Below are 19764 nucleotides of genomic sequence, written 5' to 3'. Positions count from 1 at the left end.
GAGCCACCCAGGTGCCCCTATATTCTTTAATCTTCTGATAATACTACTTCTGCAAGAAACATTAGGAAATTATTTCATAATTGTTTCCTTGTCTTATAATTACATAATATAATTCATTGTTTTTCAGTTGTATTATTTATAAGAGGCTTGCAGATTGTCAAGCTATGACTTTAGCATACCATGTGCTTTTTTTTTTTTTTTTTTTAAATCAGTCTTGCTCTTACACAATTGGAGAAACTGGTCCAGTAAGTTTTTCATGGTGTTATGGTCAAAATTTGGTTTCATGGTCAAAATTTAATGGTGTTATTCATAATCAGTAAGTCAGTAATGGTAAAAACATTTCACTTGTCCTTTAGAATACATTTTAAGTGGTCAGATAGCATTATTTAGAAATTACAAATTACAGGTTTATATCTGTCATGGCTATGTTTTTCGTTAAACTCATTCGAAATTAAGATATTTTATTTTCTCTTTCTATTAAAGAGTGTTTAGGTCGTGACTTTTTAATCATAAATTTTAAATCAAAATCTAAGCAAATTTAAGAAAGATAAGAGTGAAATATTTTGCCTTACATTCACATGACTTCAGATATGCAGTGTAACTGCATGATGGGCGTGTTTCCTCCTATCAGCAGAGCTTGGCTCACAATCGACAGTGACATATTCATGTGGAACTATGAAGATGGGTATGTATTTAATGCCGGTTTGCTGTAGCATGGTTAGAATGTAGATGATCTTAACTGCAGCTATTGTTCTACCCATCGGAATCTGCCTGGCTTCTCTTTCATTCATGTAACATCTGGATAAGTGCTTCTCTGTATGCATACCAATCCCCTGGGTAGGGGGTTAAAATGTGGGTTCTGTTTCAGTAGTTCTGAGTGAGCCTCAAGAGTCCACATTGTAACAGACTCCCAGTGATGCTGCCAGTCTAAGTACCACTCTGAGTAGCAGGGGTCTAGTTGCCAAGCTCTTATCGTCCAGTAAGATAGCCTATCAGTAGTGTTTAGAGAGATGGTTTGACGTCTTGAGGATCTCTATTTTTTTTTTTTTTTAAAGATTTTATTTATTTATTTGACAGAGAGATCACAAGCAGGCAGAGAGGCAGGCAGAGAGAGGAGGAAGCAGGCTCCCTGCTGAGCAGAGAGCCCGATGCGGGGCTCGATCCCAGGACTCTGAGATCATGACCTGAGCCGAAGGCAGCGGCTTAACCCACTGAGCCACCCAGGCGCCCCGAGGATCTCTATTTTTGATGTATTTCTATGCATTGAAAGTCTCTTAACTTACTGAAGTGACTAACCAGTTTTGTTGGTCTGTGAACTTAATCTTTGTGTAATTTGAATGTATGTCATAGTCTGAGTGAAGGTCCAAGACATTCTTGCTAAAATAAAGCTTATTGATCTGGTAATCTCACCTGGCTTTCTGGAGATAAATTTTGGCTTATTACCAGTGCTCTGTCATATTATCTATAGGGGGTTAAGTGGGCTAATGAAAGGAAGGCCCATGTAGTTGTTACTCTTTCCTTGGGTACTAAAACATCTGTTAGGAACCACACATATACACTGTATCATTGAGTTGAAGTGACACTAAATGACAACTTGAACTTGTAGCTTAAATGAAACCATTTTTGTTTACTGATTTTTTTCGATTACAACTTTTCATAGCTAGAGTTATGACTGAATTATTACGTATTCCTAATAGCAGTGATACATGGTTGTGATTGTTCTTCATATACTCTGAACTTTAGTTTGTTATGTTATTGTAACATGGTCATTTTGATACTAAGGAATAAAACCTCTTCATTTAGGCATGAGTGTATTTAAGAAAATCAAATGCCAAAAAACTATGTAATATATAAATGTAAGAATAATTCCCCTAAAAAGGATTTTCCCTTTAATGAAAATTCACTTATTTCCGTTAACATCTAACATATCCATCATGATAAAATATTGAATTTATTGGAAATTTTTCAGCGATTATCTTCAAATATTTGTCCTGCCCCACTCTCTCCCTCTTTGTTTGTTAGATTTGTTTTTCAACAGGTTTTGGATGCTCTGTTCTATTTTTGTTTTGCCATTTTTTTTTTATTCTTTTTGTTTCAATTTGGACAATTTCTATTGACCCAACTTCAGGATCACAGATTCCTTTGTTAGCTATGTCAACTCTACTTCAGAAGTTCTTACGAGATGCTCTTTCTCTGTGCTGTACTTTTTATATCTAATATTTTCACTTGTTTATTTCTTGTAATTTTCACCTCTCTGCTGAAATTCCTTATCTATTTGTTTATATTGTTCACTTTTTCCATTAGCACTTATACAATATTAATCAGATTTATTTATTTTAACTTTCCTATCTGTAGTTCAGACATCAGGGTCATAGCTGAGTCCATTTCTGTTGATTACTTTGTTTCTTGACAGGCTTTTTTTTCCTGTGCTTTTTATGTCTCATGTGTTTTTTGAAAGCTAGATATCATGTATAGGACAGTGGATAATGCAGTAAATATGTTTATCCTTAGAAATAGGCCTAGCAGGTTAAGCCTTTATAATGGGGAGTTGAGCTGAGTTTGGTTTTGTCATTGCTGTAGTTACCTCTAATGGACCATAGGTTTCAAATTCCTGTAGAATTATTTGCACATAGGATACAAGTTGGGATGCTGGAGATTTTTTCTCAATGTTTCTCTTCTACTCTCAACCTTATTCTTTCCCTATGAGTCTGTTTTTCTGAAGAGGTCTTGCCCCAGCAGTAGAATGGCTGTTACTTGAGCCTTGCAACCTGGTTGGGGGAAAGTTTGGGATGAGGAGCAGCATTCCTTGGTTTGTGCTTATTAGCCTTAGATACGCCTGTGTGTCTAGATCTTGGAATTGAAACAGTTTTGTTTGCTGATTTATTTTTCATTATATTCTGATGTCTTAAAGAACATTTTAGATAAAACTTTGTTTTCTTTATATGTATAATATGTTTTCCTTTAACTATTGACAGAGGAGACCTTGCCTATTTTGATGGACTTAGTGAGACCATTCTTGCTGTGGGACTTGTGAAACCAAAACCTGGTAAGAAATAAAAATGTAATGAATAATTTACATATGTATATACATGGAACTGAATAACAGCACATTTTAATATAGTTGAAATTTTGAAGTTTGGTCTGAATTCTAATTAGAAATATGTATAGTGATTAGGAATATTTAACAGTTTATTCATGTAATGGTAGAGATGAGTTTGTCTTTAAATTGTTACACTGGGACACCTGGCTGGCTCAGTTGGTAAAGCATGTGACTCTGGATATCAGGATCATGAGTTCAAGCCCCATATTAGGTATAGAGCTTACTTTAAAGAAATCATTTTTAATAAATTGTTAAACTATAATTTTTGAATTTTGTTTTGCTTATTTTTTATTACTCTTGTTGAATTACTTAAATTTTTTGCATTATACATTTTTATTGGTTACTGAATTTAATGTAAAAGCCATTTTTATCTCTGTGTTTTTTTTAGTCTTTTTTTTTTTAAAGATTTTATTTATTTATTTGACAGAGAGATCACAAGTAGACAGGCAGGCAGAGAGAGGGGAAGGGAAGCAGGCTCCCTGCTGAGCAGAGAGCCCGGGACTCGATCCCAGGACCCTGAGATCATGACCTGAGCCGAAGGCAGCGGCTTAACCCACTGAGCCACCCAGGCGCCCTGTGTTTTTTTAGTCTTGATATCCAATAGAAATGAAAAGAGTTCAGAATAAGTCTTAAAGAAGTGGCAAGCATTGTTTAAGAGTCAACATCAGATTTTTTTTTTTATCAGAGCTAATGACAATAATAGATTGATTTAAATTTAATATACATTTTTTGGGATGTATGAGAAATCTTCCTACAATGGGAAATAGTACACAAAATTGTTTGTAAGGCCTAAATAAAATCTTTTGAGGTCACAGCTGCTTTGAAATGATATTCACATGGTGCAAACATGCATTCTTATACACTGTTTACATGATTACATTGGAAACTTATTTTTTTAACATAGAACCTCAAGGTATTCTTCACCATGAGATTATGTATCTCTCTTTTCTACATTAAAAGTTTAAAAGAAGGGCCTCTGCCTTCGGCTCAGGTCATGATCCCAGAGTCCTGGGATCGAGCCCCACATCGGGCTCTCGACTCAGCAGGGAGCCTGCTTCTCTTCCTCTCTCTCTGCTTCTCTGCCTACTTGTGATCTCTGTCTGTCAAATAAATAAATAAATAAATCTTTAAAAAAAAAAAAGTTTAAAAGAAAAAAAGTTTATTCATAGGGGCGCATGGGTGGTGCAGTCCGTTAGGCATCCAACTCTTGGTTTTGGCTCAGGTCATGATCTCAGGGTTATGAGATTGAGCCCTGCATGGGGCTCCACACTCAGTGCAGAGTGCCTAAGACTGTCCCTCTCCCTCTGCTCCTGCCCTCTGCTTGCTCCTCACGTGTGCTCACTCTCAAATGTCCTCTCTCTCAAAATAAATAGATCTTTTTTTTTTTTTAAGAAAAGTTACTATCTAAAGTTTATTCATAGTAACAATGGAGGGCTGTCCCTGCTGTGTATTTTAATAAATATAAATTGTATATCTTAAAGTAAAATTTTATTCTACGTAAATATAAACTTCAGTGCAAAATTAAAATTATGATGAGTCTTTGATATGACAACGAAGTTGTGATCTTTGATAATGAAACAATTCTTCTTTTAGGAGAGAGTGTGCAAGTGGGGGGCGGAGGGGCTAAGGGAGAGAGAATCCTAAGCAGGCTCCATACCCAGGAAAGAGCTGGACTCTGGGGCTGGATCTCACTACCGTGAGGTCATGACTTGAACCAATATCAAGAGTCAGACACTTAACAGAATGAGCCACCTTGATTAGAAAACAACTCTGACGCTGCTATCCATAAGCACTGAAAATTCTAACTCGAACATAATGTTAAAGCTAACAAAGTCCATATCTTATTTCACCTATTCCAGGAAAATCTTATTCTTAAAGTCATTGTTTTCTAAGTTCAGCTCTTTGGCAAGAGTTTGCTTTATTGGCAAGGAGAGTATGAATACGTGTTTCAATTTTATGATTGTTTGAATAAAACATAGAGTTCTTCAGTGTTTTTTAGCATTTGCAGGTTTTTGTCTGCAGAGAAATTGACAAGAGTTAATCACACTTCTCTGAGTTCAAGGGAGCATTTTCCATGTATTGAAAGAGTCACGTGGTTGTCTAGCTTCATTTGCATCTTCCAGGGAGGTAACTTAGCTGAATTATGGCTTTGGGACATTATTCATTATAGTGATTATGAGTAATTAGTGATTATGAGTCATTTGACCTCATCTGTATGACCAACTAGGGCTGCCACCAAAGTCAAATCATGTGTAAACTCCTTCCTGGAAGTTATTTTTGGAATGGTCTTTCCTGTCAAACAGTAAACCTCCTACCTCAAGTTCAATTAGTTCAGGAAAGTCAGTGGACTTTTCAGTAGGAGAGAACTTTATATTTTCATATTACTGAACCAACATCTTTGAAAAGGCATCACTTCATACTGTCATTGAAGTTGCCTTAAAAGTTGAAGGTTCCATTGGGCAAGTTTTTGGTGCCAAAGCATGCCTTTCTAAAATCTTTTAAAAATAATAAAAAATAAAATGCAGTGGGTTATGGTTCTGTTGAGTTTTTTTTCATCAAAGCAGCAAAAACAGGGGCGCCTGGGTGGCTCAGTCAGTTAAGCATCTGCTTTTAGGCAGTTTAGGTCATAATCCTAGGGTCCTGGGATGGAGTCCCGTGTCGGGCTCCCTGCTCAGCAGGGAGTCTGTTTCTCCCTCTGCCCGTCCCCATACTCGTGTTCTCTCTCACTCTTTCTCTCTTTCATTCTCTCTCTCAAAAAAAAAAAAAAAAAAAAAAAAGGCAAAAACAGACATGTTACCAAAGGACCCTAAGTGTTCATGTTTGTGCACAAATATTAAACTATTTCAAAACTTTTTCAAAACTTTAAAATTTTTTCGTTCAGAAGCCCAAACTGAACTGTTCCAAAGACCTAAAAAACTTAACGTTAATTTCTAAAAAGTTCTAATAAAATGTACTTTTTAGGTAAGTGAGAGCTGACAGGGTGACTCAGTCACTAAGCGTCTGCCTTCAGCTCGGGTCATGATCCCAGGGTCCTGGGATCGAGCCCCGCATCAGACTCTCTGCTCGGTGGGAAGCCTGCTTCTCCCTCTCTCTCTACTTCTGTTCCCTCTCTCGCTGTGTGTGTATGTGTGTCTCTCTCTCTGTCAAATAAATAAATAAATAAAATCTTAAAAAAAAAAAAAGAAGAAGAAGTGAGAACTGACAGAAGTGAGAAGTGTTAGTCATTTAACCTTATTGCATCCTGAAAGGAAATGTCTTCCATTTCTACCATCTCCTGTTACAAAATACTTGAATAAATGATGAGAGATTTTAGAAAAGATGCATCATTTGACAAGACACTGCTTTAGTGTCTAAAGACACTACCTTTACTTAAAGCCATAAATCAGCTCAATCATCTATAAAATTCCAACCTCACTAAAGTTTCTGTAATCAAAGATGACTTCTTTGGCATAGGCTGGTGACTGAATACTTAGAGATAAGGCTTTTCTTTTTTCTTTTTTATATGGAGCGCTTCATGAATTTGCCTGTTATCCTTGCACTGGGGCCATGCTAATCCATGTATTCCAGTTGTAATGTATGTGCTGCTGAAGCAAGCATGAGATAAGGCTTTTATTGAGGAAAATCTAAGTTTTCATAAAGTTAAAGCTTTTTAAACCAACTTATCATGAAATATCAATTATATTTTGAGTTCAATTGGTAGAAGATCTGTGTCTTCAGCTTTACTGACTTGAACCTTCATACACAAAAATGGCTTTTATGGGGGCACCTGGGTGGCTAAGTGGGTTGAAGCCTTAAATAGTGGAAGTGGATTTTTTTGGAATAATCTCTAACCCATGTCTGCTTTATCTTAGGCATCTTTCAACCTCATGTACGACATCTCCTGGTTTTGGCAACCCCCGTGGATATAGTGATTCTTGGACTTAGCTATGCTAATTTACAAACAGGTATAGCAAATCACATGTAGTATTTTTTTTTATTTTAATTTTTTATTTTTTATAAACATATAATATATTTTTATCCCCAGGGGTACAGGTCTGTGAATCACCAGGTTTACACACTTCACATCACTCACCATAGCACATACCCTCCCCAATGTCCATAACCTACCCCCCTCTCCCAAACCCCCTCCCCCCAGCAACCTTTGGTTTGTTTTGTGAGATTAAGAGTCACTCACGGTTTGTCTCCCTCCCAATCCCATCTTGCTTCATTTACTCTTCTCCTACCCTCTTAACCCCCCATGTTGCATCTCCTCTCCCTCATATCAGGGAGATCATGTGATAGTTGTCTTTCTCCGATTGACTTATTTCGCTTCACATGTAGTATTTTTAAAATAAAAATATGTTAGGCAATTTAATATAATTAAAAGCTAATTTTTTTCACTAACTTAACTTTCCAGACTATTTGTTCATAGGAAAATATTTCCCTATAGGTATGATATCTTTCAGGTTTAGCAGCTCCATCAAGCAAGTATTTTGAATATGTTTATCATATCAATGTGCGCTCCTTAAATGTACAATATAAAAGGGTAGTAGAAGAGAAATAATTGACACTAGTGAGTTTTTCTGTAACGCTTTCAGTTTGTTTCTGTTTTTTTGAATGGCCGTTTTAACATAGGAACACTGAAATATATATTATTCTGTCCTTTAACATAAGAAGCCCTCAGTTTATTATTAGTACATTCAGTGGTTTCTCTTGCATTCTGTCATCTGTTTTGGGTGAAATAATGTTGAATTTCAGTGACTTAGATTAGTGATTATTACTATCAAATCCTGGGTTCTTTCCCAAAATCTAATCATTTAGAATAGTTTGTCAATTGATGTTTTACGATGTTATATATATAAAACATATGTATTTTTTAAATATATATGTACATATTGTAGGTTTTATTTAACTTGAATAAATTCTATCAGACTTTTTATAGTAATTTAAAGGTATGTTATAGAAATTTTTGGGTGTGTCAAAAAGAATTCAGTAACAATACCAATTCTGAAGATAATGCAGTGATTGTTTCAACCTTTAAAAAAGCTGATAAGCTGATTCCTGTATTCTTTCTTTAAAAAAAATAGGTTCTGGGGTTCTTAATGACAGTATGTGTGGTGGAATGCAGTTGCTTCCAGATCCCTTATATTCTCTTCCCACTGATAATACTTACCTTTTAACAATAACTTCCACTGATAATGGCAGAATTTTCTTGGCTGGAAAAGATGGCTGTTTATATGAAGTAGCATACCAAGTAAGTCTGGCATTTATAAACATATTTTTTCTCCCTCTGGATAAAGTAAGGATAGACTGTACTTTTGTTTCTAATTATGTAAGCACATTAATATATTCTTAAGGAAAGTATTCAAACATACAGCTAAAACTTCCAAATAAAAGAGTTTTTAAGATAACTAAAATTTGAGTTCATTAACATAGCACTATGAGGTTGAAATAGCTGATTTCATTGAGAGCTGTGATTTGATTATGGCTAACTACATTTTCTATTATTAATTAAAAGATTAAACTCAGTACTTATTCCAAATAGTATGTCTCACTTTATTTACAATTATTTGTACTTTGCTAAGATTTGAAGATTTTTGTATATGTGGGAATACGGTTAGTTCCTATGACAAATGCATCTATATTTACAAGTCTTGCTTCTTTCAATTTTTCCTTTTAAGGCAGAAGCAGGTTGGTTTAGCCAAAGATGTAGGAAAATAAACCACTCAAAGAGTGCACTTTCTTTCCTTGTTCCTTCATTGCTACAATTCACATTCTCAGAAGATGGTAAGTAGAAAACAATAAATTTGGCAAACAGAATTTTTTAAAATTGTTGGCTTAACATTTTCTTCAGAAATTCTCATTCTTAACTGAAAGTTTGTCTTACTAAATAATGTCTTATCAACTAAATAACATTTTTATATATTCATAAGGTTTCTTTTTATTCTTCCCTTTTAAAAAAAAAATTATTTGAGAGAGAGAGAGAAGGAGAGTTTGTGGGGGTGGGGAACAGAGGGAAAAGCAAAGGAAAAGATATAAGCAGAATCCATGTTGAGCATGGACCCCGACAGCGGGCTCAATCCCATGACCCCAAGATTGTGACCTGTGCCAAAATCAAGAATCGGACACTCAACCGACTCAGCCACCCAGGTGCCCTCACACAATAATTTATTAAACTAAATTGGAAGTTTCCTGAAGGAATGCACTGAGTGTAATTATTTCCTATGTTTCTAGCATATAGTGGACATTCATTAAATGTTGAATGAAATAATTTAGACCTTGGTTTTGATTTGGCTTAAAATTCATTAAGATAGTTATTTATTTGTGAGGCCCTTCATCTAGTCACAGTTTTTGATGTCTGCTTTTTTCATATATTGTCTGATTTAAATGCTTCCTACCTTTTTCCTCATGCAAATATCGTAGGACTTACCTGCAAAGCAAGAGAAAGCCCTTAAATGCAAAGTTCTAATTCAGCCAATTTAAATTTGTTACAAATGGCTACTCTGTTTAATTCATTAATTTTTAGAGGTTTTTTTCTTTGTCTTATTTTTAGATCCTATTGTTCAAATTGCAATTGATAATTCTAGAAACATTTTATATACACGTTCTGAGAAAGGAGTAATACAGGCAAGTATTAATACATTACTATATAGGGGGGTAAGAACATCCCTGTTTTTAAGGAAGAGATTCAGTTACTCTTACCTTTTTCTATGAGCTGTGTGCTTTTTAAAGAACTTTTTAAGGGAAGGAAAAAATGAAACAAGATGGGATCGGGAGGGAGACAAACCATAAGAAACTCTTAATCTCACAAAACAAACTGAGGGTTGCTTTGTTGGGTTATGGACAGTGGGGAGGGTATGTGCTACGGTGAGTGCTGTGAAATGTGTAAGCCTGATGATTCACAGACCTGTACCCCTGGAGCAAATAATACATTATATGTTAAGTTTTTTTTTTTTTTTTTTTTTTTTTATTTATTTGACAGACAGAGATCACAAGTAGGCAGAGGTAGGCAGAGAGAGAGGAGGAAGCAGGCTCCTGGCCAAGCAGAGAGCCCGATGCGGGGCTCGATCCCAGGACCCTGGGATCATGACCTGAGCCGAAGGCAAAGGCTTTAACCCACTGAGCCACCCAGGTGCCCCTATATGTTAAGTTTTAAAAAAATCTTTTTAGGGCTCCTTTCTTTATGAAATTTCAGATCTTGGATGTTTCCATATCTGTGTGAAGTGCCTAAATTAAAGGATCCCTAAAAAGGAAGAGTGTATTTAATACAATTTTTTCTAAAAGTTTATTTTCTAAGTATATGGGTTATAGTTATGTTTAAGTGGGTACAATTTTTTATTCACAGGTATATGATTTGGGCCAGGATGGACAAGGAATGAGCAGAGTTGCCTCAGTTTCACAGAATTCTATTGTCTCTGCTGCTGGAAACATTGCTAGGTAATTAATTGTTAGGCATTTCGTTTGTACAAGGTATATCAGTATACTATATATGTGCAGCATACTAAAATTATTTCCTCTTCAAAATATATCTAAAGGGTAAGGTAAGTTGAAGAAGATGGCACTACAGGTTATGTTTGAAACAGCTCCTAGAGAAAGACTTATGTTAATTCTAATGTAGGATGGTTTGAAACATAAGGCAGACTGGTTTTTTTACAGTGTAAAGTACAACTTGATTTTTCCTTGGATTTTTAAGCTTTAGGTGGTCTGTATAGGCAATTACAGGAGTTGTCACTAGGAAACTACATGTCTCAAAGTTTCCCACTAGTAACTACTTCAACCATTATATATCTTATTTATTTATTTGAGAGAGAGGGTAGAGGGAGGGAGAAGCAGACTCTCTGCTAAGCAGGGAGCCCGGCGGGGCTCGATCCCCGGACCCTGGAATCACCACTTCAACCTTTTAACAGGCCTGCGTAGTATGAGTTTAGTTGGTCTTATAATTGACACAGGGGCAGTTTGGGAATACAGAACTTTACAGTTGTATTGTGTTCACATTGTATTCTTGAGGAAACTGAAACTAAGGGATGTTATGATTTGTCTGATGTCTGACTCCTAGATAAGTAACGGTACCCAAGTTACAAGCAAACTCTTCAGACACTGTGTGCTGTGATTTATTTTATCACAACTAATTTAGCTCAGCTGCAGAAATTCTCTTTACATAACAAAGACCTCACATATTTAACTTCAGTTTTCTATGTGCTTAGGTCATTGCTGCATTCACCTATCCTAGCAAAAATTCAGTGCTTTCGTAGCTTTTCAGTGAAAAAAAAAATTCTTAAGGCAGACAATCTAAAAGGGTTTCCTTTTTCTTCTCCAACTTTACTTTTTTTTTGGAAATGTTTTCAAATCCACAGAAAAAACTAGAAGAGCAGTGGTAAAACTGATAACACCCTATCAAATTATCCAAATTCAGCAGTTGTTACTGTTTTCCCTTATTTGCTCATTTTCATTCTTATGAGCTATTTGAAAGTAAGTTGCAGACATGACTTACACTCTTAAATCCTTCAGCTTCCATGTCCTAAGTCTCTATTAAGCACAATACCAATTCCACATCTAAAAAACTTGGTAGTTTTGTAGTATTATCTTGTAATTGTACAGTTCATATTAACATTACTTAACAGTCCCCAAAATCTTCCATAGCTGTTTTTCTTTCCATTTTTCCCCAGATTCAGTCAGAGCCCATGAATTACATCGGTCATTTGTCTTATTAATGTACAACAAATGTCTCATCATCTTTCTTTTTTCCCTAAATACTCACATTTGGTGGGGGGGGCAAGAGTCTTATTTGTGGAATATCCCAATTTCTGAATTTGGGTCGTTTTTGTTTGTTTGTTTGTTTGTTTTTCATTATCATTAGATTCAGGTTTTGTTTTGTTCTGTTTTGTTTTGTTTTTTGCCAGTATTACATAGGTGATGTGAACTCCTTGCAGCATTACATCAGTAGGCACATAATCACAAGTTTTTCCACTAGAATAGTTGGTTAAGGTGCTGTTTACCAGATTTCTCCATCATAAAGTTTCATTTTTCTTTCTTTTTAGTTAGTGTTAATCTTTATAATGATAATTTGATGCTCTGAGAACACCCCATTCCTCATTAACCATTTATCCAGTGGAATTAACCTTCTTTTATGATCTTTGAAAAAAGGGTAATGTCTAACAAGGTAAACTCGTATTCAGGGATTTTTGCCTGCTCTTGCTGCTGTTATATTATTTTTCTAAGAAGTTAATCTTGTTTTAGCATATTAGACTTTAGTTTTTTTTCCTTTCTCATAGGACCATAGATCGTTCTGTTTTTAAGCCAATTGTTCAGATAGCAGTGATTGAAAATTCTGAATCACTGGACTGTCAATTATTGGCAGTCACACATGCAGGTATGTTGTTTAATTTATATGTCTGCTATTGCGTTTAGAACTTGATGATCCTCAGATTTGGAAATTTATGATGAGAAATGTATTTTACTTCTGTATCAATTTTCAACATATTAATAATTCATAAAATTAAGGATTTTGAAAATTGGAAGATTCTTCTGGTTTTGTCTCCTCATGTTATAGATAAAAAACTAAGCCAGAACAGTAAAGTGGCTAATATTCTGTGACAGAGCTTGAATAGGGAAAAGGACTCTCTTGGCTTTTAGTTGCAGATTTCTTCTGCTAAAATGTGTTGATTCACCTGTCAATTCCAAGTGACAATTTCTTGGAACTCTACTTCAGGTGTTTTTACACATGGTGATTTAAGATTAGTCAGGAAAGTGATTCTATGACTTTTTAACAGGTGTCTGTATTTCACTGTGGAATTGCATCAATAACACAAGGACCTCAAGTCTTTCATTTTGTTATTGACGTATAATTTTATTCCGTCATCAGGTGTAAGGTTGTATTTCAGCACTTGTCCATTCAGACAACCATTAGCACGACCTAATACGTTGACACTGGTTCATGTCCGCTTACCTCCTGGATTCTCAGCATCTTCAACAGTGGAAAAACCTTCAAAAGTACATAAAGCTCTTTACAGTAAAGGTAGGTTCTGATATCCTTTCAGATTTAAGATTGAATTTTTTAAATTGTTAAAGTGTCATTTGAGCCATTTGAAATTAATAAATTTTCCAGTAAAATTTGGAATATTTTAATTTCTTACACTAACTATGCCCTTATCACCTATAACGATCCAGTGGACTTAATTTAAGGCTGATATCACTAACGTCAGTATAAAGGGAATAAGTTAGCGGAAGGAGCTGGAATTGAGCACAGGAGAGTATATTTCAAAATCAACTAATATTGCTAAGATGATACTTTTATGGTTTACTCTGTCATTCCACTAGTAACTTCATCATTTTTATTCATGATATAGTGAGATGATCAGTACATGAAATTCTATTCATTGAATATTAGGTACCACTGATTGAAAGTCACATTTTTAATGTACTAAGTATACTTTTTTAAGTCAATTAAATTCATAAGCTCATTGATTGGAAAATATATCCTAATGTCAGAAATTTTAAGATGTGAAAAAGTGTTTACTTGAAAGAAATGAAGTATAAGATCTGGAACACTTAATTGATTCTACCCTATCAGTGATTATATGTCCTTTCAAGGGATTAATTTTTTTTTTCATTTTGTGACTTGTTTACTTATAACAATGCATGTTATATATGTATGTTATACATATTAATGTTAGTAATTAATATTTTTAAGATCATTAGGGATGCATGTTATTTAGCATCATATAATAAGATTTTATGTATTAAACTTCTAGGCATCCTACTGATGGCAGCTTCAGAAAATGAAGATAATGACATCTTGTGGTGTGTCAACCATGATACATTTCCTTTCCAAAAGCCAATGATGGAAACCCAGGTAAGTTATCCTGAGAATCTTAATTTTTATATAATTTATTATTTTAAGTAAAGAATAAAATTATAAGAATCTTTATGTTGTGATAACATTTATTTTGAGCAATCATATATGATTAGAAATCATATTGAAAAGAAGTGTATCCTATTAATTCTTTGTTTTTCTTCTGTGAGGTCAGAAGTCATTATGGTAATCATTAAATATATCTTTAAATATTGGAATCGTTTTAGAGTCTTTCTCATAATGTACCTGAAAATGCATATACATATTCTGAAATGATTTTTGTGCCTTTTTTTTTTTTTTTAAAGATTTTATTTATTTATTTGACAGAGAGAGATCACAAGTAGACGGAGAGGAAGGCAGAGAGAGAGAGAGAGAGAGGGAAGCAGGCTTCTTGCTGAGCAGAGAGCCCGATGTGGGACTCGATCCCAGGACCCTGAGATCATGACCTGAGCCGAAGGCAGCGGCTTAACCCACTGAGCCACCCAGGCGCCCCATTTTTGTGCCTTTTAAATATGTTCTTAGTCATTTAATTATGAGGTCATCTACTACAGTTATGGTTAGATTTGCATCTTTTTTGGGATGCCTGAGTGGCTCAGTCAGTTGGGCATCTGCCTTTGGCTCAGGTCATGATCCTGGGATCCTGGGACTGAGTCCTTTGTCAGATTCCTTGCTCACCGGGGAGCTGCTTCTCCTTCTACCTGCTGTTCCCCCTGCTTGTGTGCTCGCTCGCACTCTCTCTTTCTGACAAATGAATACATAATATCTTTAAAAAAATAAATAAAAGAATTGTGTCTTTTTTAATATATTTTATTTATTTTAGAGAGAGAGTGCGTATGTATGTGGGGTGGGGGAGGGGCAAAAGGAGAGGGAATTTCAAGCAGACTCCCTGCTGAATGCCGAACCTGATGAAGCGTCCCTCTCATCACCCTGAGAACATTACCTGAGCCAAAATCAAGAGTTGGACACCTAACTGACTGAGCCACCCGGGTGCCCCTTAGAATTTTATCTTAATGATGCCTTTAATTTGTAGTTCCGCCTAAAGATTTGTTTATTTAAGGGTGCCCCTTAATTATAGAAATTTTTGAACATACAAAAGAATAGAGGAATGATAAAGTGAATCCCACATTAGACAATTACCAACATTATCCCCATCTTGTTTTCATCTCTCTTCCCTGCATATACAAATGTCCACACATAAACACATAATTGTGTTTTATTATTTTTTTTTAAAGGTTTTATTTATTTATTTGTCAGAGAGAGAGGGAGAGAGAGCAAGCACAGGCAGACAGAATGGCAGGCAGCGGCAGAGGGAGAAGCAGGCTCCCCGATGAGCAAGGAGCCCGATGTGGGACTCGATCCCGGGACGCTGGGACCATGACCTGAGCCGAAGGCAGCTGCTTAACCAACTGAGCCACCCAGGCGTCCCCATAATTGTGTTTTAAAAGCAGATACTACTGCACATTCCATGAGATTGATGTACAGGTCCTAGATAGGGGTGCAGCCCCTGCCTATCCCGGCCCAGTCTCACACCTTGGCTGCTCCTTTCAGCCCTCAGCACAAAAGGAGCTAAGGAGTGTCCAGCACCTCCAAGGATATGGCTAGGGAAAACTAGCTCTGTTCCCACTGTTGGTATACCCTATTTCACCCCATTTATTTCTCCTAAGTGCCCTTGCATAGCCCATGCTTCTTGCCCCCTGAGGATGCTGATCAAACCAGATAGACCAACGTCCACTAGGGTATGAATGTCTGAGACTCCCTTTGGAATCCTCTCTTTAAAGGTATTTTGTTTCCAGGTGCTGCTGACTACTTCTGGTTATTCTCAAATTTAAGCCCTTTTTGTTGTGGGGAGCAGGAAAAGGTACATAGGGAGGTAGAAACCATCCCTAGGGATGGGGGAGTGGTTTGAATAGACTCTTACAAGTTTCTGACATGGCCCAAGGAGCTGGGGTAGGGGCAGGTGGTAGGTAGGTATGGAGGCAAGAAGCACTTTTCTCAAATTCTTTCCTTTAAACTTTTCTGAGCACTGATTATGAGTCTCATGTCGTGATAGACTGTGAAGATTCAGAACTGAATAAGATACAAACCCTGTCCTGATGGGAGCACAGTGTTAGGGAATGCAGGTTTGAATTTTGCCTCCAGTTCCTTAAAACTGTGACTCAAAGGATTTAGTATGTCTCTGGCTCTCAATTACCTTGTCTATTATAGTTGTAATAAAAACTATCTCTATGAGTTTGTTGTAGGATTTAATGAGTTCATATGTATAAAGCACTCAGCACGCTGCCTGGCACACAGGAAATAATAAATGATAACTATTAAATTTTTTTGAGCTAAAGCTGTACAGCATCTCATTTCATTTGTATAGTACTTGAATTGTTCCCAAATATGGACTTTTTTTTTTTTTTTTTTTTTTTTTTTTTTTTTTTTTAAAGATTTTATTTATTTATTTGACAGAGAGAAATCACAAGTAGGCAGAGAGGCAGGCAGAGAGAGAGAGGAGGAAGCAGGCTCCCTGCTGAGCAGAAAGCCCGATGTGGGGCTCGAACCCAGGACCTGGGATCATGACCTGAGCCGAAGGCAGCGGCTTAACCCACTGAGCCACCCAGGCGCCCCTGGACTTTTTTTTTTAAAGAAAAACAACTACCAAATATAAATGTCGTGCAAATTGTATTCTCCCTATAACAGCTATAAAAGACATTGGTACAATGCGAAATTCTATATTGGTTGGACATTAGATTATTGTTAATATTCTTTAATGTTACAGTATTATGGTTGTATAAGAGAACATCCTTATTTTTAGGAGATGCATGCAAAAGTATTTGGCAGTGACATATGATATCCAGCACATTCAAATGGTTCAGTTAAAAGATATATATAGGTAGATAATATATGTATATTAGATCTATATATATGTGTATGTATATATATATATATAAATCTATATATTAGAGAAAACAGATATGGCAAAATGCTAACAATTACCGAATCTACGTATTGGGCATATGGATAGTTACTGTGCTTGAAACATTTTTAGATGCTTGAAATTTTTTATAAATTTAAACACTTTAAAAAATAGCTTAGAAAGCAAAACCTTCAGAAGAGAACAAAAATCTAAACGTCAGCAAAATGTAAGTATTAACCTATCCAGTCTATCCCGGAAAGATGGTAAAATAGTTTTTGGTTATCGAAATAATTAAAATTTTAGTAAACACTATTCACAGTTTATCTTAAGAAAATCTTGCCTTTGCCTTCTTTTTTTTTTTTAAAGATTTTATTTATTTATTTATTTTATTTATTTATTTGACAGAGAGAGAGAGATCACAAGTAGACAGAGAGGCAGGCAGAGAGAGGGGAAGGGAAGCAGGCTCCCCGCTGAGCAGAGAGCCCGATGCGGGACTCGATCCCAGGACCCTGAGATCATGACCTGAGCCGAAGGCAGCGGCTTAACCCACTGAGCCACCCAGGCGCCCCGCCTTTGCCTTCTTTTATGAGGATTATTATCATAGAAGCTGGCTTAATTGAAGGAATAGACTGTAGAGCATTAGATAGAAACTTAGGAATGTTCACATTCATGTGTTATTAATTTGTAAAATTCTGCTTTTCCTTAGAAATTAGGTCTATATGTTTTTTTCCTTTTTGGAACATTTGCTTTATGTAACTTTAATAACAGGTATAAAAAGTTTATTTCTTTTGCATAGATGACAACCCGTGTTGATGGTCATTCCTGGGCTCTTTCTGCAATAGATGAATTGAAAGTAGATAAAATAATTACACCCTTAAATAAGGATCATATTCCAATAACTGACTCACCAGTTGTAGTACAGCAGCACATGTTGCCTCCAAAGAAATTTGTTCTCCTCTCAGCACAGGTATGTACATACTCTGTTAAGGTAGAGACAAAAAAGAAGTGATGTTTAATGTTAAGTATTCTGCTATATTTGCTTCATAGAGTCATTAAGTACTTTAGGAATGTTTACTCCTAAAAGTATTCTTGAGGAATAGTTTGTAACTACCAAAAAAGCAATGAAAAGAACTTGCTGTTTATAAAGTGTCACATTTTTTCTAAAGTAGCATTTCTAGTACCAGTGTTCAGCAGCATAAAACAAAATAACCTAAGTTTATTTTTATACTACTCACTTATTAAAACATATTTAATATTTGATTTTGGAATAGTGATGAATTTAAAATTCAAATGGTATAACGAGTATACAGAGCAATATCTCCCTTCCAGTTGAGGTCCCTTTCCTACAGACAGCCATGTCATCAGCATCTGTGTATCCTTCCAGAGGTGTAGATACACAAACAATGAAATATATTTCTAAATAAATGGTAGTGTATTATATACATTGTTTTATATTTTGTTTTTTGTATCTCAAATATATATTTTAGAGATCTGTCCATATCATTATATAAAGAACATTCTCATTCTATTTTGTATTTGTAAGGTTTTCTTTTATATGAATGTATCCTATTTAACTAGGTTCCTATTAGTGAATTATTTTTTGCTGTTCGTAACACTACAACCTTATGTGTGTATCATTTTCTGTGTGTGTGAATAAAGCTGTAGAATTATATCTGCTGGGTGAAAGAATATGTGTGTTTCTAATTTTGATAGATTTTGCTAAATTCCCCTGTATTCATATATCCGTGTATACATTCACTATCGATGAATATTGAGTGCCTGTTTCTTTACATCCTCTCCAAATGTAATATACCATTTTATTAAGAGTAAGATGGACAGTCTTTACAAGTGTTTATTTTTCTATGGACTATCTATTCCTATTTTACTAAGTTCTCTTTTTCATTTTGATTTATAGAAGCTCTTTATTAATGAAACTTTTTATAATTTTAGTATCATATTTTTCCTGGTGTGTCATTTTATTTTGTTTATTGAGATTTTTCCCATACAGGTAAGCATATAAGTAGTCAACATTTTCTATTATTTTTTTTTTTTGAGATTTATAAAGGTAGTTAAAAAAAAAACAACTTCCTTATCCTCTATTTTAAAAAAAATTCACCCATTGTTGCTTTTAGTACTATTATAGTTTTATTTTTGTCCTTTAAATCTCTGATCTGTTTGGAATTTATCCTGATATATGATTAAGGATCCAGCTTCAGTTTTTTCTAAATGGACATACTTATACCAACATAATTAGTGGATAACCAACTTTAATCCTCTGGTTTGAGGGACAGCTTTTATCATATTCTAAATGTAAGTATTTACTTGAACCTATATAACAACTTTCTAAATTTAATAAGAAAACACTGACCTCCACCAAAAAATAAATTAAATAAGGTTTTTGCTCTGTAGATACAATGTTTTATAAACCTGTGTTTTATGCATGGTAATAGCAAATGCATTCATGTTTTGTGTGTTACAGAGCAGTGTTTTCCTATTAAATTTTCTTTAGGCATATATAGATCTAGTATAGGTTGGGAGTTGAAATGTAGATGTTCTTTTGGCCAGTTCACTTTGTATTATTGAAGGGGTTTTTTTGTTTGTTTTATTGATTTTATTAGATAAGATAGGAGGATCAGTTGATGCTAGCCGTGCGTGATAAATCTGTTATTTATGGTTGTGTTTTGTTTTGTTTTAACTGTTTAGGGAAGTCTTATGTTTCATAAACTTAGACCTGTAGATCAACTGAGGCATCTACTTGTGAGTAATGTGGGTGGAGATGGAGAAGAGATCGAAAGATTCTTTAAATTACATCAGGTAATTATTTGTACTTTTTAAAAAATTTTTATGGTATTTTAAAGAATAGAACAATAGAATAAAGAATAGAACAATAGAACAATGAGAATAATGCCTCAATTTTATGTAAGTTAGGATCAA

The 19764-nt window shown here is 35.1% G+C and overlaps 1 protein-coding gene across 1 annotated transcript in view; it reads left to right on the top strand.

Annotated features, from left to right (window-relative positions):
• Window positions 1-19764, top strand: part of NUP155 (nucleoporin 155) — a 70170-nt gene that overhangs the window by 4571 nt on the left and 45835 nt on the right. Inside the window, exons 3-14 of the mRNA XM_047730637.1 lie at window positions 589-685; window positions 2976-3046; window positions 6952-7044; window positions 8167-8333; window positions 8761-8866; window positions 9633-9706; window positions 10425-10516; window positions 12352-12449; window positions 12942-13094; window positions 13831-13931; window positions 17627-17797; window positions 19534-19644. Of these exons, the coding sequence (XP_047586593.1) occupies window positions 589-685; window positions 2976-3046; window positions 6952-7044; window positions 8167-8333; window positions 8761-8866; window positions 9633-9706; window positions 10425-10516; window positions 12352-12449; window positions 12942-13094; window positions 13831-13931; window positions 17627-17797; window positions 19534-19644 (1334 nt within the window). The remainder of the gene's footprint in view (window positions 1-588; window positions 686-2975; window positions 3047-6951; window positions 7045-8166; window positions 8334-8760; window positions 8867-9632; window positions 9707-10424; window positions 10517-12351; window positions 12450-12941; window positions 13095-13830; window positions 13932-17626; window positions 17798-19533; window positions 19645-19764) is intronic.

The sequence above is a fragment of the Lutra lutra genome, chromosome 5 (genome assembly GCF_902655055.1).
Source record: "Lutra lutra chromosome 5, mLutLut1.2, whole genome shotgun sequence".
In the NCBI taxonomy this organism is placed as follows: domain Eukaryota; kingdom Metazoa; phylum Chordata; class Mammalia; order Carnivora; family Mustelidae; genus Lutra; species Lutra lutra.
This window is presented reverse-complemented; position numbering and strand designations above follow the sequence as displayed.